A 26,298-nucleotide genomic window follows, 5' to 3' on the forward strand; every position below is an offset into this window, starting at 1 on the left:
TTGTGATGTTATTGTGCAAAACAAGGCACCTCACTAGTAAAATATCTTTACAATAGCCTAATACATCATGCTGGATGCAAAGAGTTATAAGACCTTTTACTATTGATTTAATTAGAGGGGATGTTTTTTCAAAGGTATGTTTCCAGTTTTAACACCTTCCTCTGCTTGCTGTTCTCAACTTCCAAGGTTTCTTTCCATGGATGAAGTGACTGCAGAGTGGTCCGATATCAATCCAAATGCAGAAACTAAAACAAGCCAACATTAATAATCTAGTGTCAAAAACTGCTTTATTTTGAAAAATATCTTTGAAAAATGATACAATATGCAAATTAGCATACATTTCCAAAACAAAGTACAATATTCTTTACATACACGTCACCATATTTCATCTTGAAGCTCCTCGACTGTTAATTACGTATATCTGACATGCAAATAAGTATGTACTGCTTCTTGAGACTGACTTCATCAATACTCAATAAAAAAGCAAATTGTGTCTAGAGGCACATATTGTACATTATACAGCTTGAGTACACCATTATTTCATTTTATTTAGAAGCACGTTGTTAGTATGTGTGTAGTAGTCCTTACCATTCTACTAGTCTTTTATATTGCTCACATATAACACATAACTCTATTGGTTACAGTAAATACACAATGTGAAAACCAACTCAAACGTTTTGATGTCACAACATGTCCAGGAGTAGCTGGTCAAAGCTAGCTTCCAGCTAAAACCATTCTAGAGTTTAGTAATTACAAAACCTTCTGGAAATTATTGTTCAAACTAGTTTTCTTGTTCCCTCCAAAGCTTCAGTGATGTCCTGTAAGAGTTAAGGGAATACTAAATCACTATTAGCTTGTCAAGTACAACCTTTTATCCTCGTGTTCAACTCATCAGGAAGTCTCCACAACATGTGTAGCAGTCGTTGATGAAATACATTTTGTGATTGATGAATTTTCTTCCCCGTTTCTTAACAGTTTTGAGTTGAATGTTTCAAATAAACAGATTGATAATGTTTTGATTTATGGACCAGCGTACCATACCACTGTGAGAAAAAGATAAGTGATAAGTGAGGGAAAAGAGACTGTGTTATGTAATATTCTGATGGTAGTCGTTAATGGTGTACAGATTTATTTTAGTGTTCAATGAAGGCCCTTTTAACATATTAAACATTCTTCTTCACATAAGAGTGAAGCAGGAGTTAATACACACCTCTTGAATATATACATACATACATTTTAGATACATACACACGCACACAAACACACACACAGACACAAACCACATGGACTTTCGATGTGTACGGCACGCACTGCAATAAGCCATCCCTGTATAATACACACATATTTATTGTTCACATGAACAAGACAATTCACATTAACATGTTATAAGATGCATGGTTCTTGAATGTGGGAATACGCTCACATTTCGACCTCAAATTATTTGAAATCATGTGAAAGGATCACATCATATAAATGATACATGCAGCAGACATTACCAGCTCTTCTCGGATTAATTAACATTTGTGTCAGAAACCAAAAAGTATTGTAATATACAGGCTTACATGGTCTAATGTTCTCGACTCTATAGTTACAACCATTACACTTTGTGTCAAAGTCAACGTTACCTACAGTATCTGGTGGTTACTGTCCCTCAAGATATTGTCATTATTTGTTTTATCATTGCATACTGTATTTAGGGGTTGTAATATATGCCTGTAAAATGTACATACTGTATAATAGTTTTGTTTAGATAATGCATCATCAAAACACATCAAAGTATGACGCAAAACATTATGGAGTAAACAAACCTCATATCTTGAATGTGTTCCAAAACTATCTTAACAGAGATACATCTCCATCCTTTTTTAATATACTCTCTTCATACTTTTTGTCATCCATCACTACTATTTACCCTAATGTCATCCCTCCTTTCGTACTCCTCCTTTCCAGTCAAAAATCTGTGCAACTTCACTGTGTCCTCCTCCTCCTTCAGAATATCTTCCCACTTCAGGCCATCTGTTCTTTATCTTGATAGAAAACAAAGACAGTCAGTTTGGGCAGAATGTGCCAGAAGTTCTGCCTCCTCAGCTTCAGAGAGGGGAGACAAGCTATCCTAATATTTTTTCCAGCCAATCTACACAATCAATACCATCAGTATTTATTTGTATTTCTTGTATTTTTGCAATATGCTTTTGTAAATAGTTTTTTGTTTTGTCATATGTTCATAACAAGATCATGTAAATCAAGGACATCACTCTACTTTCCAAACTCACTGATATTACAGTGAATCATAATCTATCTGAAATCACACACACACTCATAAAACTCACTTACACATACCATCACACACACACGCTCACACACACCTTAAGACCTTTCAGAGGTACCAGCATCACCCTGCCATATATCTGTCTTATAATATATACCTCTGACATGAATCAGCTTAACACCCGTCTCATTCATCAGCCCCCAGACCGTGAGACCGTCTCAGGGAGAAGGTGGGAGCTCCAGCCAAACTCTCCAGCCAAACATGATCTATCACTTTCCACACAACTCAGTCACACTGGGGATGGATGGGTGGAATCTTTCCCATCCTGTGAGTAAGATCTCAAAGGAAAAGTATAACATTGTTTACCTGCTTTTCTACTGTAGCCAAGGGATGTCCATTTTGTTTTGATGTCCCAGGGCAATCATTGAGTTTCGGTTTCTGCCAGGCAAGTCCACTGGTCCCAGGTCAGGCCTGGCAGGAGGATAGGATAACATTACTGGTGAGCTCCATACCAATGACAAGCAGTAGGGTTTTCAAGGGAGCAACATTAGACTGAAACTGGTCTAAGGAGGGTACATGCATTGGCTTAAATCACATACTGTTAAATATTCTTTATTTCTCTACTGTCACCAACAAGTCATGCTTTTATGCCTCGTCCCCTTCCGCCCCCCACACTGTTAGGTCAAACCTACACCCCTGAGAACATTATACGTGACTAGATTTAGTTTCATCAAAAGAGTTACAAAGTGTATCCCCTATAGAAAAACCAACATGTACATATTTCTTACATATCTTGTGCTTATGCTTTTTAATCTAGGAGAAGAGGATCTCCCTTTACGTAAATTCAGTGTGGCCCAAATCTCATCAGACCCATGTTGAATCTATGGGGATTTCTCTTCCTCTACTCCTCCAAGCATACCAGCAACCTGACAGAACAACCCCAAACACTATTTGCCTGGGTTACGGCCAAGCTCCCTACAGGAGGAGTGCCCCGCTGAAATCATGGAAAGGGTTGAAGGAATGAACAAATAGCTGTTCTCTCCACTAAGCCCGTAACTCCCACCAGATTCCTGTGTTCTACAACCCTTCAAACAAAGAAATACCACAATTTATACAGAGGCACACCCATCTTGCACATGCAAAAGAAATTCAGTCCTCCACAAAAATTGTTCAGGCTGTCAACGCTTTACATAAAGTATTCCTCTCTCTCTTTTGCTCAATTTTGCTTCTCTCTCTCTTTCACTCAGAATGTTGCTATTAAAGCCCTTGTGTAAAATAACTCACATTCCATCTGTAAGGACAATTTATTTTTGTTCAACAAATAAGGGAGGACCACAGACCATGGTACATGGACTGTGGCTTTGAACTTGTGCCATTTAACCCCGTCTGTGCAAGTCAACACTCACACCCAGAGAAAACCCAAGGTAAACTTGGGTGCCATGCAGTAAACTCTTTAGGAAGTCAGGGGTGGTAAGAGGAAATAATGGGTTTACAGTGCTGGGACATGATAACAACATTTGTGTAGTCACTGAATAAACACCATAAAGTGTCTCTCTGGACTGTGCACCTGTTTCATGTTCTTATGTTTTCAAAATGAAGTTGTAACATTTTATAGGGTTTGTGGAAAGACAAGGGGTGTATCTCACGGCCTGGTGCTAGAAGGGTCATTTGTGCCGGTAAAATGGCTCCATCTGCTGCCTGTTGGCTTTCTGGTGACAACAGAGACCTGTGCACGGCAGTCTGACACACCTTGATTCTGATTGAGCCAGATTACCTCATCAAACTGGGGTCGCAGGGGATTGCTTATATGAAGGGGAGAGAAAGGAAATGTGGGTCTCTTTTGTGTACAGTTGTAGCTTACCCAAGTATGTATCTTCACTAAAGCTAGCTTAAAATATCTCAACCCCAAAATATAGTAAACCGTACTCTTAAAGTTTTGTTCCAAATTCTTGAAATACATCAGATCCAAATGTTCAAATTCTAATTCTGAAATAGTTAGACAACCTTTTTATCTTTATTTTCCAGCACTGGTTTATGCACACTAGGTTCATTCCAACACATGAAAAGTAAACAAGGCATTTAACATCAACCTTCTCCCAGAATGTCTGAACACTACACAATAGCAACCCATTCACATTCACCATTCCTCTTGTTGGAAAAGATCTTGCTCGTCTGCAGTCTGTGTTTATTACAGTAGTTTTGTATTTTACAGAATACACAACTACTGTGTATTTTACAGAAAACATATTTTTTAAGTCCTGGCCGAGTGTGTCCTCACCGGTAGAGTTGTGGACAGGACATCTTCAGGGACGTAGAGGTCAGACTCAGTCTGCTCTGGTTTCGTAGCTTGCTCTTCTTTACCAGGTCCTTCACTCGCCCCCATGTGTAATTCTCACTCAGCTTCACACACACACACACACACATACACACACATGCACAAACATTTTTTACATCAGGATTTTTGGTAATGTGCATACACAACAAAGGGCGGAGAGGCGGAAAATACATTTGACCTGCAACGCTTTGTAACTAAAATACTTGAAAACAAGTGTTCATCATTATTTATGGGCCATATTTTGGGGGATCAAGTTGTCTGCTGTTTGTTGAACTTTACAGCTCATGACGTAAATCACATCATGTCTCTTCATCCCCCCTCCAGTCACTTCATCATAACTAAGATGTTTAGCAGGCTAGTAGATCTCATTAAGGTACTGGACTGTACATCCTAGAAATACTGTACATTTGATTTACTTTACATTTGGTTCATTTATGAAAGACAAACGTGATCACGTGTACGTCTCTACGCGTCTCTTGGTTGGCAGTGAGCCAAGCGCAGAGTAAACACGCGAAGGATGTTGCATTCCACCCCAGTGAATCGCAGAGGAAACGTGGTGTGGTGTGACTCACCCGTCTGTGGGGGGCAGAGAGGCGCTCGGAGCTGTCGCAAAGATACCGCGCTTCCCCCTCCGTGTAGCTCCTCCGGTTCAGACCTCGCCTCCACAGGGCCACAGACCCCAGAGATTGGCATCCAGCCTCGCTGCCAACATCTGCCCACAGAGATACAGGTGAAATGGATCAGTAAGTGGTGTGTGCCTGTGTGGAAAATCCCTGTTTGCCTTAGCACTGGGATCAGGGGATTTCTTACAGTACAAAATCGTGCCGTATCCTGCCACGATCTTCCCTGGTCACTTAGTCCCCTTTTCCCACCCCAGCTCCAGTTTCCTGCCCATCGGAGGAAGGAGTTAGGAATTCCTGAAACCACGGGATGTTGTATGTTCCCTCCATTCGCAGCATGCCAGGAATTTTCCTGCTCAAGTCATAATTTCCAACGTGCCCTCAGGCCCACTAGACTGTCACTCGCCTACCTGAGGACATGTGAGCCCCTCCAAAAACAAAAACACAGAGAACCGCAAAAACATTTGGGGAAATGACTTGGTTGCTGGGTGACCAACTTCGGCCAGGAATGCAAGCTGAAATCTGGGAACGTCAGACAGAAAGCACACCTGAGGTCCCTCCCCGGTCATGTTTTGAAACCTGAGAATTGCTAATGCTCTGAAATAATAAACCTATTCGATTCCGAGAAAACCTTGGGCCCACTTTGACTTTAGAAGAGTATTTTGTGATCTTGTGTGTGGTAATGAACCTAATCGGACCAGGTTATGAAGTGCGGATCCAATGCTTATAAAGGAAATAAAAGAAGAAGGAAGAGAAAGCAGGGTTTAACTGAAAATGTCAGATCAAACCAGGACAACTGAGACTGAACAGAATAGTTGATATTTAGTCTAGTTGATATTGTGTCTCAGTTAATGGTATGTAATTGCAAAGCCCACGCTAGCAAAGTTAAATCAAGTGGACCTCAAGAATGAAAAGTAAAAAGAAAAAATGTTGGTCTGTACTATACAATTAAGAATGACTTGACCTGTGAGTGGATCAGGCAATACTTTTATTGACTGTAATGCAGTAAATGTGGAGGTTTTTATAAGTTGGTTAGTGCTATACTATATTTACAACTGTGATTAACAATAGATGAGGTACACTGCATTCTGACAATATAATCGACTGTGTTGACTAGGAAATGGCATTGCCTAGACTGAAAGTCCTACTGACCTCTCCGTAGTGTGAGGGCCGGGTGGCGCGTGACCTCTGGGATAGTGGACAGGTCAGACAAGGTACTGTTGGAGGAGTTGAGGAATTCCCCTCTGGAGAGTTTCTTCAGGTCCTGGAAAGCCAGACTGGCAGCCCCACAGCTACAGTGCTGCTGGAAGAAGTCCTAAAGAGGAACATACAGGAAGACAAGGCCCAGGCATGACAGTCAGTGTTTAGGATATGTGTTAGATCAGCTTCTTTGTATGCCAGAAAGTATGTATGCCTTTGGTCACCCACAGTTACTAATAAACATGATATCACAGTCAGAGTACTGTACTGTGGCTTCCTCACAACATCCTAGCTTAGAACAGACAGACCTTGGCAAGAACAAGAACACTTATGCACATTAAGTATGTTTTTATTATTTCAATCTGTGTTTGTTGTTTTTCTCACTCGTGGGTCTTTCAACTCTACATGCTTTGGTTCCAAGTAACCATCTGTTACAAATTCAAGTTATGGACGCCACACAAAGGTGCTCTATTGTTGTACTGTATGTTGCCAGGCACTTTAAAAGGGTCAGTGATATTTTGGTTTTACTATCCAAAACTGAATTTGGTAATTGTTTTCACCCTGTAATACATAATTCAGCATTCCATACAGAGATAAATAAGTAGCCTACCTCCAAGTCCACTAAAAACATATACAAATGTTCATCATTCTAAGACTCAAAACATAAAACTATTTATGTAAAGAATGATTTCTCGGTAAAATCCAGGATGTACCATATCACACTATAACATAACATCACCACATACCCAAAAATATATTGTTTAGTCTGAAAAAAAAAAAAAAAATCTCCTCTACCTAACCTGTTCCATATCACTGAGCGTTTACATTCACTGAAGACAGTGAAGAGCACAGGATGATAAACGGCGGCTGCGGTCCCTCTCCATGACATTGTTTTTGTTGTTACAGGTTGGCGGCGATCTGACATCTCTCGCTGCATGCAGCACCACCGCACTCCTCCTCACATAAAAGACATGTCCAGGCCTGGGAGGGTGGCTGTCACTGACCATGTTTTCACTGTGGTCTACACCACCTACGAGGACCTGCGCATCTGTGTGTGCTTAGCTCTGTGGCCCATCTCAAGAGACACGTGTGAGGGGAGTTGTTCCGAGTCAAGCCTGGGACCTTTGACCCCCCAGAAGAGGATTAGGCTGCTAGAGGTATTATGTGGTGTCCAGAACCTCTGGAATGTTCCCTGCATCACTTCCTGCCCCTTAATAACCCAGGGACAGGTTTAGGATGTTGTCTTTGTGTGAGATAATGCAGCTCTGAGAATAGAGAAGGAGGAGGCTATTGGGAGTGAGCTCACATTCATTTCTGGATGTTGTAAAAGCGATTCTAGTGTATTATCTGTTAGTCGAGAAAGCCTGGACATTTTTTGTCATGAAAAAAAAACAAAAAATCCTTTCATGGGGGGGGGGGTTTTCTTCCTTTGTATCAAGGTCACAAGAGGAACTCTTGGCACAAGCACATGTCAACTTGTTTTGCTGTTTATATACAGTAGCAACTGCTATTATGGGATAGCTACTTCTCTTTGTGGAAGTTGAAAGAGAACAACTTAGTGGTTCCATAATAGGAATGATCAAAAACAGGAGGAAGGGAGAAAAGTCTTTCTATGTAGGTGGTAATGTCCATTGTCTGGGACTCATAGTGTTAATTATGTGTACGGCTGTGAGGTGCTGCTGGTGAGAAAGGTGAGGTGGAGGCTTAATAGGCTCAGGGATTGGAGAGTGTCTATTTGGTCCATTCAGTGGATTTTAAGACACGTCTCAGATAAGCTGCTTCTCTGTTTGATGTGTCATCCTCACACTAGCCTCGTGGCATTGCCTTTGAATTGCTCCCAACAGGAGACCTGACTTGGGACTGGGAAGGAACAACTGGTGTGGTCTTGGATGGGGACGTCTTTCAGTTGAAGAGCATTGTTGTTCTTGTGTTGAAATGGATAGACAGTTCAATGTTCAAATTCTATCAACAAAGAAATAAATAGGAGTATTGTTGTAAGAGAAAGTCATGACCTTAAAGCCTTCAAACAGCGCTCAACTTGATAAAGGGGCTGTGTGATAACTGTTCAGAGATTCAGAGCTCTCGCGCTTCTCACTACTCACTGTTTTCTATTGCTCGTCTAACTCTCTACCTCTCTTTTTGCTCTCCCTCTTCCTCTCCCTCTCCCTCTCTGTCTTTCTGTCATCACCCCTTCCCAGTCTCTCCCTCTCCCTCTCCCTCTCCCTCTCTCTCTCTCTCTCTCTCTCTCTCTCTCTCTCCCTCTCCCTCTCCCTCTCTGTCTCTCTGTTATCTCCCCTTCCCACGCTCTCCCTCTTTCTCTCCCTCTCACTCTCCTTACATTTACATTTACTCATTTTTAGTCATTTAGTCCTTGTCCCTCTCCTTGTCCCTCTCCCTCTTTCTCTCCCTCTCACTCTCCTTGTCCCTCTCCCTCTTTCTCTCCCTCTCACTCTCCTTGTCCCTCTCCCTCTCCCTCTCCCAATCCCTCTCCCTCTCTGTCTGTCTGTCATCACCCCTTCCCACTCTCTCTCTTTCTCTCCCTCTCCTTCTCCCTCTCTCTCCCTCTTTCTCTCTTTGAAGGCTTTGAAGTGGAGGCTCCTGCTGGGTTTACCCACTGTTTTGGTGGAAAGCTTTTCCGGCCCCCAGGCCCAAACTGACATAGCTAGTTTAGAACCAGCTCTGTGAATCCCCCTGAACATAGGCTGCTGCAGTATTGCGCCTCGCCTTCTTCACCAGGGAAAAACGAGATATCCACAACAATGTGGGAGTCCAAAGGAATAAATCACTACAGAGAGGGGCAAAGTTCAATACTATTCAGAAAGGTGACGCCTAAGATTTATAAAAAGATGTTACTGTCAGGAAATTATTTTTGAATGACTTGTACACAGTATTGTACAGTAGGTGCATCCAGCTAAGGGTTTACACCAGATATTACTTTGCACAAAAACACACTCTAACTGAGTGCATATTATCGCTGTAATTGTTTTGAAGAGCAACAATACTTAGTCCCACTGGCATTGGTAAGATAACATTGGGACCCCAGTTATTCATCCTGTTTGGGGAAGGAAAGTGAGAGTGAGGAGAACTGAGCCGTGGATTTTATAGGTTACACATTGTTAACTGGGCAGAATTTCTGCCATTTTATGAGCGCTTACTGGAATACTACCCAAATGGTGCCCACAACAGAAAAATAACAAACATATTCTTGCCCTGTGCTACTTCTTTGCTGACGATGCGCTTGCTTGCACTTGTTTGAGCAATCTGTGCTTATATCCAATTTAAGGCTAGGTGTGAGAGAGGGACATTCTGAATCAAGCTTACTTATAAACCTACAAAGCAATCCTTCTGTTTACGAGCATTTGGGATGACTGGGGCCAGTTTATTCAGACTCAAGGGCATAAACAGGATCTGGGTTTGCGATTTCACAATTCAGGTCATGGGGGCCATAACAAAACTAATCTGACAACTGAAGAAGGGGTATATCCATCTACCCATCTGTAATGTGACAGTGTTTCCTCACAGGTGTCAGGAAAAGCCTCTGAAGTTTGCTACATCCGATTGCCTCAATTGCACATATGTCCCTTTGTGATGCTTCAAGGACATTCCAAAATGTGTGCCCCACATGCATTTCACTAGGCTTGCAGGGGGATGACGCCAGCTGTTTATTACTGAAAATACGCTTTCATCCAGCAAGATTAACAACTCACCAGTGATTTTGGAGGACAAGCCATCTGGTAATTTATCTCTGAGGGAATGTGCTGTACCTCCTAACTAAGATCAATAACCACAGTCATTTTAGTTTTCCCTAAAATGATCTACCATTAGATTGATGTTGACACGTCAATACCGAAGCACTTCACCTCTCAGAACATTGTGCGTCATTGTTTTCCAAACGAAATCAATCATTTTTGTCTCTAAATAGAGAGAAGGGCAAGTCGATTTCAGAGTACACTGGACACTACTGCTCACATCTTTGGTCTTGGTCATCCTGTTGTCCTTCTGCAGGCTGCAGATCTGTTTCTGGAGCCCCAGGTTGGTCTCCTGGAGCAGGCCGATCTTCTCAATGAGCTGGCAGATGTGTTCCAGGTAGCCCAGACCGGAGCCCAGGGGGTTGGAGTTGGCCTGCTGGACCTGTGTGACCAGGACAGAAGGAGTCAGAGTAGACTTTGAGATAAGTGTCAGGTAGGTGTGCCAAACCAGTTCCATTCTAGGATCTATACAGTAGGTATGAAAGTATTGTATTGGGTCAGCAATCGCGGAAATTACATATATTTGGACCACTTGATGTTTGAGTTTTGTTTGAAGGTAATGACTGTATGACTGATCTTTCGGCAAGAGCGGCAGTAAAGCATTGTGTTCAACTGTGATGAATTGATCGTTTATTTATTATAAATCTAGCCGCTTGTCTTTCAGCATAAACTCAAGAAACATCCCAGTTGTTATATTCTTGTCCTATAGAGGTACATTTGTGCAGTATATTTTTGAAAAATACTGTGGACCCTGACATGCCTTCTAAAAAGGTGCTCTATTACACGGTTCAAACACCACTGTCTTAACACTGGTGTTGTGTCAGATGACGTAACCTGTCAACGATGATGTCTGCTATTCAACACCTCAGCACAATTTCATCATCACTTCAGAATGTTCGGATAGAAGTGTTTTATGACAACCAAAACATTGTTATATGTGAACCCACATAGGTCGCTTTTACAACTTGTCCAAACCCGTAAATGCATTCCAGTGTCCGGGCTGTTTGTTTTATCTTGAAAATCATGTTAGGAGTAGCCAGATGGATGTTAGAAGAGTTGGGAGTCAGATGGCTGAGCGGTGAGGGAGTTGGGCTAGTAATCTGAAGGTTGCCAGTTCGATTCCCAGCCGTGCAAAATGACGTTGTGTCCTTGGGCAAGGCACTTCACCCTACTTGCTTCAGGGGGAATGTCCCTGTACTTACTGTAAGTCGCTCTGGATAAGAGCGTCTGCTAAATGTAAATGTAGAAGACTACAAGGGATTATGGATATGAGCTTGTTTTGGTGACCTTATATAATAACGGCATACCACAGTGTCAGTGTGTATGTTTTTGCCTGTTTGAGTAACCGTAACTTGTCATTTACAGCATTACCATAATGGTAATTTAGAGGCTTTGGCCCCAACATTAAAATAGTACGTCTACCACTGCCCAAGAGTTCAGGAACTTCAGCATTAGGAATGAATTATGATAAAATACTGGTATTGTAAGAGTGATGGGAACTATATAGCTGTTGGGTAGATTTGCAGAGGTGAAAACAGTGAGGACCAATATGACTGTGAAGTGTTCATGAGCAGGATGAAGCAGGGAAGTCATTTCTGTCGCTGATCAAATATATGACCACATCAGCAAAAACACCATTGTTTGTTTGTTCACCCTTGTGCAGTATGCTTTGCCAGAGAGCCACAGATGTTCAGGTTTTTCAGCAATATGAAAAGGAAATTTTGAGCAAATATTTATACAATCGTCAACATTCCAAAAACTGTCCCAACAAAAGCAGGAAGTGAGATTCGGTCTGGGCCTTTTCCCTCTCTCACAAGGCATTTTCCTCCTCTCACAAGGCCTTTTTCCGTGTCTCTCCTGTGAAACTCCAGTAAGGGACCTGTGCACTGATGGAAAGAGGGACCAAACAATGGGAAACCAAGTCATAACAACCAGGAGGATGACATCACTGGTTTCCTTTGACGGAGAGAGAACGACCCTCTGCACATCACAGGCTCGGGGTTTCAGAGGCACAGCCATGAACACATTTCCCTTCATTCAGCGGTTGTCACAGAATTATTTATGGATTACGTGTGCCTTGTAATGTATTTAAGTACCTGTTCCCAAGCATTTTGAAAACTTCAAGCATTTTCAGTCATCCAGTATGTTATGGGAGTTTACTATATTTAAAAACTACCCCAAATCCTTTTTACATGACAGGATTGCCATAAAAAGCTAAAGCTGGCACAAATGAGAAACTACTGCTTATACATTATCAAGTGTTTCAGTAAGACTACCGTACTACCATCACAACCTCCCCATAAACAGGTGGCTGTGACCTGTGACAAGTGCACAGTCTAATGCTTCTAATCCCAGCCGGGTTTCACAGCTCCAGCCTATGGTAGGATAAGGTCATAGATTCCTCCTAGAAGTGACCTTCCTCACATTATATACGCACACACATTCACACTCACACACACTAAAATACACACAGAGTCCATCACGTTACGGGAGGAGGATATGACACAGGTAGTCATTAGCAGTCTTCCTGGCAGAGGCACGATGAACGAAGGGTGGGACTGATCTTATCGGCCCTCCACAGCCCCCAAGAGACCCTGACTGTTGGTTTGTGGGGGGTCGCAAAGAGTGAAAGACAGGGAATGTCCCACACACATACTCACAAACATACACATCTTGTGCAGTATTTAAACAAACTTACGCACATGACTTCCCGCTCTCAGTTGCTCAGGAGGAAGGGGGTACCAGAGTTCATGACATGGAAGAAAGGTCCTGTGTCTTAATTAGAGTTTCTCTTGCGTTCCCTCTCTAGGTTGTGATGGGGTAATGGATTAGAATAGTTTGTTATGTTGGGAAAACTATTCATACTATTATTTATCAATTATTTAAAGTATTATTTCAGTTCAGGTATACTCGATTTTGCCTCCATTTGATGACAAAAATGTTTTCAAATGTTAAATAGCCATTAAAGCCACAGTTATATTTCCTGTCGCATTCACTGTAGGGATTGAAAACATGAGCATGATCTGGGAATAATAAAAGATAATTTTAGAAAACATTGGCCTCGTTTGGTCTTTCTTTTGGGATATTTCCATGGTGTCTGCTGCCTGTCTCATCAAAAATACTTTCCTAAACATGACAGTATTAGAATGGAATGGAGCACCAGATGTGGGGTGCGTTCAGAGATAGGGAGAGAGGTACTGGCAGTCTGCTTCTCCAATCCAAAACCCATTTGTTTTTCAGCACAAACAATGTGGAGAGTGTTTTAGATAGTATTCTTGCCTCACTAATCTGTAGTAGACTCTCAAAGTGTCCAGAAGGGGAATCACACCATTTGCCTGCACTGGTTCTGATAGCTTTGAAATAAAAAGCAGTTTTGAAGACTTACAGAAGGCCAGATTGTTAGAGGAAGTGGGTGTATTGACAGTGCTGTACTACACTACACATTACAGTTAGAATGTGTTCATTTACTAAGAGACTTTCACAATTAAAATCAGATTTGATATACATGATGAATGGCATTTCAATTAATAGACACAAGCACACAAACACATTGGTGCATGAAGTTCTGCTTTCTATATTATGTCAAGTTAAATGGATAACTGGATTGTGTTTCCTCTCAAACCTCTCCAAGTCAAATGGGTATTATGTACAGTACACAGTGTATGTTACGGATGAGGAAGTGTATGTTATTTTAAAACCACAGAGCTGAAGAAGAAGGGGTATGGTTGCTTCTTCCTCTGGTTTCATTTCTCAGCGATACCATATTTCACACTGTGCAACTGAGTGGGAAAGTGTGCAGGCAGTTTTCCACACAGAAACAGGCCTGCAGGACCAAGATCAGAAAGACGCCTAATCCTATCCATATGATCGACATTCTCCTCATGTTTGAAATATGTCTGCTATGCAGTGTCTCCTTCATGGCTGTATCTTTTTATGTGTCGTTAGACTAGCAGTGCAGAGAATTGAATTTAGCTTGCTTGTCATTTTGAGCTGTGCTGGTGTGTTGTTTGAAAATACTGTATCTTGTGTCCATCCTACCGACTTTTGAAGAACCTCCATCCTACCTAACCCTCTTCCTCACCAGGCCCCTTGAGAGACACTGAGAGGAAGGGAGGGAAACGTTAATGTTCCCAGATTATGAAAACAGGGAAGGGCTAAGGGTCAGGGGGATTAAAGTCTCTACCAATGTGTCTCTACATAGTGCCCCATTTACCTAGTGAAGGAATAAAATGATTACCTGTGATGACAGGTGACGATGAGGATGAAGATGTCAGCAATGTACCTTAAAGTAGGCCAAAGTGGGGCCCAACCTTGTGAAGAAAATACCAGCCGTCCGCTGTTCTCTCCGTGGAGCCCTAGCAGCTATCAAAGGGTCTTTCTCTGCCTAAATATGTGAGTAATTTGAGCTATTTGACACCTGTTTGATGCGTCCAGGTAGGCCGCCAATCTTTAGACCAGAGGAACGCCCGGTGCCCAGATGAGAGAAGGGGCGGGCGGTCGTCGGCACCATCGCCGTAGCCATCTGCACAGTCACTCAGCACAGATGAACAGGTGCTGCGTGACATGTGGGAGCATGAAACAGGCTCCTCGCACTGTACTGCGGAGCCTCTCCCTTTTTTTCCACAAGCCCGTGTGCAACACTCTGGGCCGTTTGGGTTCCTTTCTACCTGCGGCTCCATAATAAAGCCTTGTCTACTTCAAACCTGTGAGCGTGACATTGTTGTGAAAGACTGAGATGGGGAGATGGAAAAGAATCCATTGAGATACAGTATGTGGGCTTTGAAGTATTTGTCTAGTTTTTGCTGTTTTAAATTCTTCCAAATCGTGGAGTACTTAGATATACTAAGATGCAGAGCAACAGAACACCCTCCAGGGGGATGCCACAGGTAACATTTGGGTCTTATTGACCATGTACGACATGTTTGATGCATATTTGTTCATATTTAGGGGGTCAGATGGCTGAGCGGTTAGGGAGTTGGGCTATTAATCAGAAGGTTGCCGGTTAGATTCCCGGCCGTGAAAAATGATGTTGTGTCCTTGGGCAAGGCACTTCATCCTACTTGCCTCGGGGAGAATGTCCCTGTACTTACTGTACGTCGCTCTGGATAAGAGTGTCTGCTAAATGACTAAATGTAAATGTATTGTAAATGTGCTATGGACTCTGTAGGTGTAGTCTAAGCTGTCTAACCCTAACCCTAAGATATACCTGTGTTTTCTGGGAAATGTTTGGAAAGTCACTGATGTCATTACTTTCATCACAATTGGCTTGACACATGATCCCAAACAGACCCACACTCAAGCCACATTTAGATGTATTATTCATTTCCCACAGTCTCATTATCATTTTAAAGAAACTGAAAATGTACGTAGATGACCATGAACTGAATCTGTAGCTACTTCAAAAGGTTCTATCACAAGATCAAAACATCAAAGGATTAAACACTTCCTTATCTCAATTTCCTTGAGGAAATATAGAACCAAACCCTAAAATAACATAAAATCATTCAGGTGGGTGTTCATGTGACACTGTCTCTTGTTTACATTCAAAAGGATACGGTGGTGTTGAAACTTGACCGAGATGTTTTTAGCATTTCAAACAGGTGATTGTGACTTGGCAGCCTGTGCAGCTGTCAGGTGCAGTTAAAAAGTAGATTACATTGGGTTGTCTCTCAAAAAATAATCTTCCCTTAACATGAATAAAAACACAGCTTTCAATGGCAAGCTTATATTATGGAACGTGCCTCTATTGGTCCCTATGAATGGCTTAAGCTTTTTATTATGCTGCGCTCTTACAAAGGAAAAGGTGAGTTCAAAGAAAAGATGGAGGTCAACCCGAGATTACGTTTCTTTCTTCCTAAAAGAGATTTATTCCTTGAATGTTTGTGTATTTCCTGGCAAGAACTTAAAGCCGCTTTTGGAATGTAATTAAATATAATTCAATGCCTGTTTAGTGGGCTAGCCTTTGTGCCAGACAAATCTGTTTTAATTTGAATCACCTGAAATCTGTGTCATATAATGTGCCATAAAATATGAAAGGAATACTTTTTTCAAGCGAAGACGACTTGAAATACAACCCTTATCATAAACAGCCCCCTGGAGCCTCATTGATGTTGGTAGTGAAGTAGTAGGCGACATTAAGGCTGGGAAGGGTTGGTAATTAGAGATAATGACACAGAGCATAAAGATTTTTGTTGTCCACCACCCAAAACGGCTTTCCTTGAATTCCCGCCAGTCTGGAGGAAGTTTGAACAGCCTCTCTAATTTTAACAGCTACATAGACCCACGAATGGCAGGAAATGTCATGGCAGCTATAAAGAAGAAAATTCCAAACTACAATATGTTCTACTTGATATGAGGTCATAAGGTGCATTCAATTAGTATACATAAGGTAAACATCCATCCTCTAATCAAAGTTTTTATAAGGATGGCCTCATATTGGTTTGCAAATCTTTTTAGTCTTTTTTTGTACATAAGATATAAGAATGCCTCATGCTTGTGATATGTACCAGTAGTAACTAGATTTAATACATCAGCTTGTACTCATTCAGGTTGCTGTTTTGCGATATTCACGTCCATGTAAATAACCCTTTATGGCTCTAACCTAAAACTGTAAAAAAAAACGCTGGCAACATCTGTGCTCTTATTCACAAACATGGCAGAAGCCAAGTTTTGTGAGTAAATAACCTAAATGAAAAAATTACATTACCTCACTGAGTCTGCAGCATTCTTCCATATACTCCTCCAGGCTGTCAATTGTAGAGCTTTTCCTTAGAGGATGCTGTTCAGTCTCAACTCCAGTCATGCTGTCACAGGCCCCAGCAAAGCATGGGCTCCTTGGTCTCGAATTTTCTGAGTTGAACTCCTCTGTAAGAGCCTCATTCTCCACAAGCTGTTCAGAGGTCACCTCGTTTTTCTCAAAGGTGTCCCCCAAAGCTTCACACTGGGTCCTTTCCACATCTGTGGCCTCCTTAGTGACGTGTAGCTCTGGCCTCTCAATTTCAGAGCCAAGTTCAGTCTCTGGGTTTACACCAGTGTACTCCCGAGTGTCCACAGTCGTACACAATGAGTTATCATTCGAGTTATCATTCGAGTTCTCTGTCTCGCTGGTTTCGGAACGCTGGTCGAGTGAGAAGAGTGGGTCAGAGGTCAGGACGGGAGTGTTCAGGTTACAGGAGTCACAGGAGGGCTCCCGGCTATGCACCACAAAGCTCTGCTCCGAGCCGGTGGGCGTGGACGGAGAGTTAGCCCCACTGGGCAGTTCTACTCCAGAGTCCTCAGACTCAAATTTGTACAGCCTTGGGAGCTTAGTGTCAGAAAAAATAACAGACAGGTAGTCTGAGCTTGACTCCATAAGAGGCGGTCCAGGTATGTTATCGAGTTCCGAATTCCCCTCCATGGTTTTGACGTGTTCCGAGATGTCCTGCTCAGATACTGACATGGATATAGTGGATGCAGAATCGTCACCATTAAGGGGTTTTTCATGGGAGTTGTTGAAGAGCTTCATCTTGGTGAGGACAACTTCATTCTCCAGCACCATGTCCCCTTTCCCTGTGAAAGGAATAAGTTGTAGAACGCAATTAGTCAAAACTGTCCCTGACAAATACCTGAGTTGGTGCCAGTTTTCAAGTGTTGCTTAGCAGTCTAAGAGCTGCAAAAGTATCATATGCCCGATAAATTGAGTTGCATGCATGTACCCTTTACTAACATCTAATTACTATATCTATTCCTTAGTACAGTGTCTGTTAGAAGCTAAATTAAAGAGTGTAACAGATCAGGTATGTAAAGAATTCCATCTACTGATGTTTTTGTTCCCAAGAACTCACAGTGGCATGTCCAACTCTTTTGACCATGAATGACACAGATGTACTGTCATAATATACATCTAGTGGTACACCAGGATGGTTTTGTGAAACCTGAGGATTACTTTTTATACAATCCTGCATTCTTCAACTTTGGGGCACACACATACCCCAGGACTCACATTGTGTGTCTATGTCCCACACCAGACTGTCCGGCTTTGATCTTAAGGTCCAGTTAATACCATTATGGGGTGCACTCATATGTGGCATCTCTTCTTTCTTGCTGCAAGCAATCTGATACGTTTCGCTGCCAATCAACCATTCTTTTCCTAACTTTGAATTAGGGAAAAAGCGAGATACCATTTTGCCAGTCTTTACCCTGGGAAAGCAGAGGTCTAATTCAATATGTTTTGTCTGTTTATTTTGTCTTTTGAGTACCTTTTTTCTCTAGAGCATAAAAGCAAACATGTACGATCAATCTTCGACAACAGAGGAAGTTCAGCAGCTTCCCACTCGTTAAATTCAATTAGTCTTAAGATTGTACTTTTCATGTGTTCAATTACTCCTGGGGAACTTAAGACAAATATTTTTTGATAAGAATTTTGTTTGAAGCAAACAACATGTGGTCAGAACAAAAACAAAACAAAAAAAAAGTTTTTTCTTGTGATTCTAGACCCCATTTCAGAATCAAAATATATTGTCCCTTTTCTACAGGGTTCCCACTTGAGGAGTTGGGGTGGGTTATAGAAGTAAAAACATTCCTTTGGGGAATTTCATTACAGATTGATCGTTAGGAAATGATGCAGTAAACATTGTGACAGAATTTGAAAGGGCAGCTAAACTGATGACTCATGCGTCAACAAAAATTTGTAACTTTATTTTCAAAAACTCTGGTAGCTTGATAGATCAGGGGCTGTACAGTATCTAATTACCATGCTGTATGCCAGCTAATAACAGTGCAAAAACACAAGTGGGACATTTGTTTGGTTAGTCAGTTAAAAAAGTTGAGATACTTACAAAGGATACTTACACTGAGGATTACATCCCCATAAAGGGGACGCACCCATGTTTTCAAAGAGAACAACAGTTGTGATAAACCTTTTTTCAATTGGACAGCCCTCTGCTACAAACTTTTCAGTCTGTTTTGTCAGTTTGTCAAGTTTTCAGAGCTCTTCCTACTATAAACAATGGCTGTGTTTTCCTTGTCTGTTTACAGTCAACTTCTCAAAATAATTAGCTTGAAACATTCCACAGTCCATCGAAAAACACGGTATGCAAACATTTACATTTAGAATTGTTAATAATCTAATTGTTCTTATTTACATTATTTGGGTTAAATGGCATGATTTGGTACATCTCACTTACAATAAATTTCTGTACTTTCGTTATGACTGCTATAGTGCTGATGATGTTCTACATGGAGAGGAATTCCACTTGTCCAACTTCAACCATCACACCACAAAACACATTTTTAATGTAGGCTAATAAACATATTTCCTGTTTTCTATAAATGCCAGTATGATCTAGTGCAAGAAAACCTTATGGGGAGAGACATAAGAACTACATGGCCCTTTAAACTCCCACAGATTGTGTTTTTCAAGTACCTCAGATTTGATCACAACCTCACATATTTGAACAATGAAGGCAAATCTAAGCGTAAATTGATTTCTAATTTCATTCAAGTCCCTTTTCAACGCGGCCTTTGAAGAAGCATGTAAAGTCATCAATAAATTACAGAACAGGATTTAGAGTATATGTCTTTCTAAACAGAGTTATCTGCAGAAGTAAGACAAGATTTTTTTAAACTCTGTTCCTTTCAAAAAGGCTTTCCAGTTGAGCTTACAGTATGCAATCTTGAAACCTGATCTTCCAGGCAGATCCACTAAAAACAGTAGATGTGGACAGTACTCGGGGTACGGCTGTAAATGAACTTTAAGACCTCATTAAACATATTTACAGCAGTTTACTAAGCCAGATAAGGCTACAAATCCCTTGGGGGAGATATGAGAATGTATAACCCAAGGCTCGCTCCTCTTGTGTCACTGCCCTGATAATCTCTTAATTGACTTTCTCATGTTAGTGTATGGTCAGTCATGTGCCAGTGAGTGGTGGGAACTGTTCTCACACAGTGGCAAGAGATCTCACACAGTGATGAGAATTAAATGCTTGAAAAGTAACACTGACACACACTACAACTACCTCAGGTCATTGTGTTGTTTTGCAGCCAACTTGAGTAGTTGTTGAGAATATATAAGTTATAAGGAATTGATTGTTTAAACATTTGGTTGAAAATTGTAAATATTTACCACTTTAAGACATGGTCAGAGCAAAGCCCTTCAACTCATTTAAGTTCATGTGTTGAGTCTCCATTGAAATGCTAACAAACTGTAAAGATTCTGCCAAAGGTTTTATGGTTGAAACCTCACTCAAAGCATCATGCGTTTGTAAATCTACATATAAATGAAAGTCAATTATAGAAATATGCCATTATTTATTTATTCATACCCTGAAATGGTTCACACTTCCCTTTCCTTTCCACTGGGTCTGGCAGGGGAGTGCTTCAAATAGGGCACACAAAAAAACGTTGCTAGAAGTGCATTTTTTTGTCGTTGTCCCGACTAAAAACAATCTGCATCCTAAATCCCCCTGGATTTTCAATTAACGGCCCCAGGACCTGGCTCTCTGTACTGGGGAGATCAAACAAACCTTCAGCGACCGCCCAGGAGCTTGCAATCTTAACTCTGTATTATAAACAACCTGCCAAGGAGTATGAATATGCCAGAGGTACAGTACAGGACGGGACAACAATTCTAAACATAATCAAGATCAGTAGCTGTGTTAGATGAATATGAGAGCAGAATATTTGTTTCTCCTGTCAGTTGCACTCTGTACCTGAAAATACTTTCTTTATTTCTTTAGACTTTATCGCAAAGCAGTAATGGGCATGGTTTGGCAGGAAATATTTTGATTTGTGGCAAGCCTGAAAACTGGGTTTTCTGGTTTCTAAGTTCACTTGGGGTAGTTATAGATGAAATAAAAATAAAAGGCTCAAAAGTCTGTAAAGCATTCTCAATTTGTAGCACAACATGCACAGCATGGACGTTGACAAGACTTTATCACTGCAAACATCTTCATTTTAGGCATGGTAACATCAGCGCTAACACTTGTTTGTAAGTTCATCTGTAATATGTATTATACTCTGAAATACAATCTTCGTGTTTAGCTTGTTGACTGGATGGGATAAACTGATAGGATGCTGTTTGTGGACAGTACTCCTCCAAGACATCTTTTCCCTATTAACAGCATTAGGAAGAAGGGGGAACTATTTTCAATGACTTAACACTCAAGGAATTTATTTTCAAAACCAAGAAAGTGGAGATGAATTAAAGATGGAGAGAAGAATTCGACTCACAGATTCAAAGTTAAGTTGCTTTTAAAAGCAAGAATAACAGCAAATCTTCTCAGAATGTACTTTCATCCCTTTTCATTGTCCACGCCTGACGTCTTGCCAATACAATACATGCCTGTTCCTGTGCGTTAACAGACAAACAATAGTAACGGGACAAGACTGACTTTAATTACACACTGGTCACCTTGCTTATTGAGCCATGTAATCTGACTGCTGCCATTGTTATCCAGTCTTCCAGGCCCAATCCTCCTAATCATCCACGCCTTAGCAGGTGTTGACCTCCTCCAGGTGTCCTCTTCCCAAACACAAAACAGATATTCTATCCTGTAATTGTCTAGACTTGGGGAATCAGCCTATCACCAGGTACACAGCTGACTAACCCCCACAACATGTCATTACAAACAGCCCCCTGACTCCTTAATGACAAACTCCCACATTTCCCATGACGTGAAGATCATTCTCACTCAAACTACAGCCAAGAAGGTAATGTCTGAGGGCAAAAATACATATACTTAGTCATTGACAAATGGATATTTTCTTAGTGATCGCCTCACTGAAGGGGAGTTAAAGTCTAGGGATTGCCCTATTGCCCTCCCAGAAGTCTGGAGCCAGGACTCAGTGGGAGAACAAAGCGTCTGGGAAGGCTGTCACTCCCTCACAGAGGCAAAACACGTCTGGTGCCAGAGCTTAGTGGGTTTAGGGAGTGGCCCAAAGATGTGCTGGGTAAGGACACATGTGTGTATGTGTACCAGTACATACGTGTCTCCAATAGTTCCATCCTGGCTTCTGACCTGAGAACATCCATACGCCACACTGATTTCACATTCCACTGATTTCATCCTCGGCACTATAGGCTGGGATCCCCCAAAAACTATAGATCGATTACGACAAGGCAAGTATCCCAACATATCCATCCATAGACTATCAGTCTTTACAATTCCACTTGAGGTTTTGTCACCCTTAAAAGGGCGTATTCCAGATTATCTTTATAGTCGTTTCAAAAATAGGACCTGTCCTCCAAAGCAGGTGCGCTCGCCCCTTCTTGATGCAAAAAGCTGATTTAAGAGTTCCTGAGGCGCTAAGCAACGGTATGTGTCAGTCCTCGGGCTAAACTGTTCATTCAGTTGCCCCTTAGATTCTGCGTGGAAAGGTCATAAACAGGCCATCACAAGTTGGCTATTTTTACGGTCCAAAGGGCTCATTGGTATGTCAGCTCCCTGTTACTACTTTGGGTGGTCACTGGTCAGACTGACCTCAAGCACCTAGTAAATAACCACCTGGTCTGGACCCTAATTCAATTACACTGTGTGGTTGACTTGTTAATTGATTTGTTGTTTTTGTGTGTGTTTTTTTAAACAACATTTCTGGGAAAAAAAGTGTTTTAATTCCTCCACGGATACTTTGTACAATGCTTTTTTCCTTCATGCCATAGAAGCACAATATTCTTCTCCATCAGGTGCAACAACATCTCAAGTGACACAAACCAGATGCCTTATCTGATTGCGTGTAAATTACTGCCACACATTTTCCCCCTTTCACCCGATCCCACCTCATCCTACCCTCTATCTCTCCATCTCTCAACCATCCCCCCAACTTCTAGGAAATGAGGGCACCTCACAACTACATGTCTCTCAACACCTTGCATGGCCGGTATCCCTCCCACACACGCACATGCACCCAAACACTCTTCTTTCTTGGCCGTGACGTCGTCAACCCCAAGGATGGTTACCAGACTCCTGTCTTTATCACCGTCGGCTTGAGGGGGGCCCTCCGTTCCCCCCTATCAGACACAGTTTAGGATAAGGCAAGAATGTGCCTGAGAGCTGTAACTCAAGTCAAGTCTCCTCCAGGCTAATTTCCTTCGACAGTTCAGGTTCTGGAGTTTGACTAAATCCAAACGTATACGGCAGCCCCTCACCCACTCCTGTGACCTAGTCTTTCTTTAACTATTTACATCACCAATTTACTTCCTAACTCACATTTAATATGAAATCAAATCAAACTTTCTGTATACAGCACATTTCATACCAGGAGGAAACACAATGTGCTTATAATAGGCACATTAACAGTAACACAACGAAATGAATGACCTTTATACAACCAAAACAATAACAATAATACCTTCAGCCACATAAGGAGTGACCTGACTGAAAAAAACTTACTTATCTCAGTCAGAATGAAACACCTGGAATGATTTGGCCTTGGGGGTTTTCCTGGCCGGCTCAAAGGTTTGCATGATGAGACATACTGTTACATGTTTACAACTACTATCACTCCCCACAGGTTTCCAAAATTCCTGAAAACAGAATCATTCTTGACAGCTCTTTCTTGAATAATTATTTCATATTCTGGTGCCTACAGCTCACGCCCTGCTTCCTGAGTCAGAATGATAGGAAACAGAAGGAGAGGGAATATCTTGATGACATACATGTCATTTTCAAATACTGTGTTACTTATATCATGAAACAGTTTAATCTCAACTGAAACCTTTTTTGTGAGCTATTGTCTATTTTGAAGCAAAAAAGGGAAGATTGAATCTTAACCCTCTTCTCTTCTCAACAAACAATACTCACTCCCTGAAAAACAAACAGTGATCAAATAACAATGGGAGAATTAGAAGAATACACCCATAAAGGCTTTGCTTGGCTGTGCTGTCGTGTACACAATGTCAACGTTATCTTTACAATGCTTCGTTTCTTCTAGCTTCAAGAAGCACGGCAAACAACGTGATTCCCATCAGAGAAGGTCTTCTGTGACTCTTTCACAACTGTAACAATGACAAGAATGCTCTCTCTTTCCCAGAACTAAACTAATTGAGGATCTGAAGGAGTCGATCCTTGGCAGCAGGTGTAGGGGGGTCATACAGTACATAAGTGGTGATTGTTATCTGATAGAGGCGGTTACTTGGAATGCAGGATAGTCTGATAATATAGGAGCGAGGATGAGAATGAGGACCCTGTGTCATTTTGTGGTCAAACTTTTTCTTTTCAAGTAGTCCTTTTAAAAAACAGTCCTAGCAAAAGCTTGACGGCAATTATTTTCACTGTGCTGTTACAACACCATTTTTTAAAAGACTAAACTGTACACCACGTTATATAAGACAGAGGGCATTCAAAACATGACTGTGTATTATCCCATATCATATGTCATAAAGCGTCTGTATAAAGAATCTGATATGGTTGGTTTGTCATCTGATACAGTCTCTCCAGTTACAGCCAACACAAGGAGTTTGGTGCTCAAGAACGTGTCTCTTAGGACATGATTACCTACTGTTTCTACTGCTCTCCTCCTCTGATAAAGTGAATTTCATGGCATCTTCAGTTGGGAAGAAACAAGCCACTTTTAAATATCAAACCTCTGTTCTTGTAACAACCAGATGGTGAATGAATCAGGATTCAAACCATGTTTTCTCTCCCTTGAATGTTTCCATAATTAACTTTATAGGCAGTGCAAAGCAAAAACAATTGTGTTGTCTCGGTTTCAAATTATACGCAGCATAGTACATACTCCTGTTGTCATTTTGGTGTGTGTCATCTAGTGATGAAAAACTGATTGCTGTTTTCAACATCATACTCATGATTTCTAGTGCATTCTAAAGAGCCAATGTCCACAATGAAGTGTACTTGATACTGTAAGTGTGCTTTCTTCCCCTTAAATGCTCCAATCCTAACAATTTAGCCCTTATTATTCAAGTTCAAGCACAAATACCCTGGAGATCTAAATATCTGTTTTTATAGACGTGTTGTTTTTGATGAGATGATTAGCATCTTGAAAGTCAGGCTTCTGAAATAGCACACTTGTGTCTAAAACAGCTCCTACCTCCAGGGTGAAATTATCCCCTTTCCCAAACCCCAACCTCTCATCTACCAGACACTCAAATAACAATTTGTGTCAGAGAGTCCAGGTAGCATAGACAAGCTGGCACTAGATTAAACATCCTTTGAACACAAAGACTTTTAAGAACGTTAAATATTATGTTTTCTTCTACCTTTCCTCCAAGGGGTGAGGATGGAGAAAGACTTCTGCCAGCTGAACACCATGCTGGCCTTTTTCCTCTTCAAACTCATAGATGGTTAATTCCACCGGTTCAGCAACTGCAGTAACGGTGAGCAAAAAAACTCTTGTCTCCTCCACAGAAGATACAGCAGAAAATCCCTCCTCAGTAGTTCCTTGTGCCCCTGTGTTGTTTCGTAGAGGCTTCTGCGTAGTCCAGCTGCTTTCAGTGTCCCAAAGTAAACTTACAGTTCAGTTCAGAGGGAAGCATTTGTTGCCATAGGTCGCAGTGCTGTGGGTGTCCCAAGTAGGGGTCATGGTGCCTGCCTGCCTGCCTGTCTGTCTGTGAGCAAGAGTGTGTGCGTGTCCAGCTGAGAAGAGTAAGGGGGCTGGGCTCACATCGACAACACACACTACCGCAGGACCTCTGAGAGGAGTGGCAGCCAGCCAAAGGGAGGGAGGGAATGGAGGGAGGACGAGGAGGGAGTGGGGAAGGGAGGGAGGGAAGACTTGGAAGAAGCCTGGTTAAGATTTAAATGTAACCTTAGGGCAAACGTGAGAGGCTAATAACAGAGAGAGAGAGTGCAAAAGAGACAAAGACAGAGAGACAAAGATGGAGGGAAATACAGACAGTGTGAGATAGAGGTAGAGAAAGAAAAAATAGAACAGAAAAAGAGAATGTGAGACATAAAAAGAAGCTTTATTACGGTTGAAGACCAACTGTCAGATACAGAGAGAGAGACAGAGCGAGAACGAGAGAAAGAGAGAGAGAGCGAGAGAGAGAGAGAGAGAGAGAGAGAGAGAGAGAGAGAGAGAGAGAGAGAGAGAGAGAGAGAGAGAGAGAGAGAGAGAGAGAGAGAGAGAGAAGAAAAAGTGTTGGAGAGGGTTTTACTGTCTTTCATTATTACATTTTCCACAGACCAG

General features: G+C 41.6%; 1 protein-coding gene across 1 annotated transcript; it reads right to left on the reverse strand.

The window, feature by feature from the left end:
• Positions 1-343: 343 nt before the first annotated feature.
• si:ch211-250c4.3 (uncharacterized protein LOC100535981 homolog) lies at positions 344-25,728 on the reverse strand. The gene is made up of 8 exons (XM_067236434.1): positions 25,370-25,728; positions 16,880-17,721; positions 10,394-10,555; positions 6,377-6,539; positions 5,177-5,316; positions 4,548-4,669; positions 2,636-2,740; positions 344-2,027 (listed from the first exon to the last, which is right to left on the reverse strand). Exons 1-7 carry the CDS (start codon positions 25,446-25,448, stop codon positions 2,644-2,646), a joined length of 1,605 nt encoding a protein of 534 aa, XP_067092535.1. The 5' UTR covers positions 25,449-25,728; the 3' UTR covers positions 344-2,027; positions 2,636-2,643.
• Positions 25,729-26,298: the final 570 nt, after the last annotated feature.

This window comes from Osmerus mordax, chromosome 5, assembly GCF_038355195.1.
Source record: "Osmerus mordax isolate fOsmMor3 chromosome 5, fOsmMor3.pri, whole genome shotgun sequence".
Taxonomy (NCBI): domain Eukaryota; kingdom Metazoa; phylum Chordata; class Actinopteri; order Osmeriformes; family Osmeridae; genus Osmerus; species Osmerus mordax.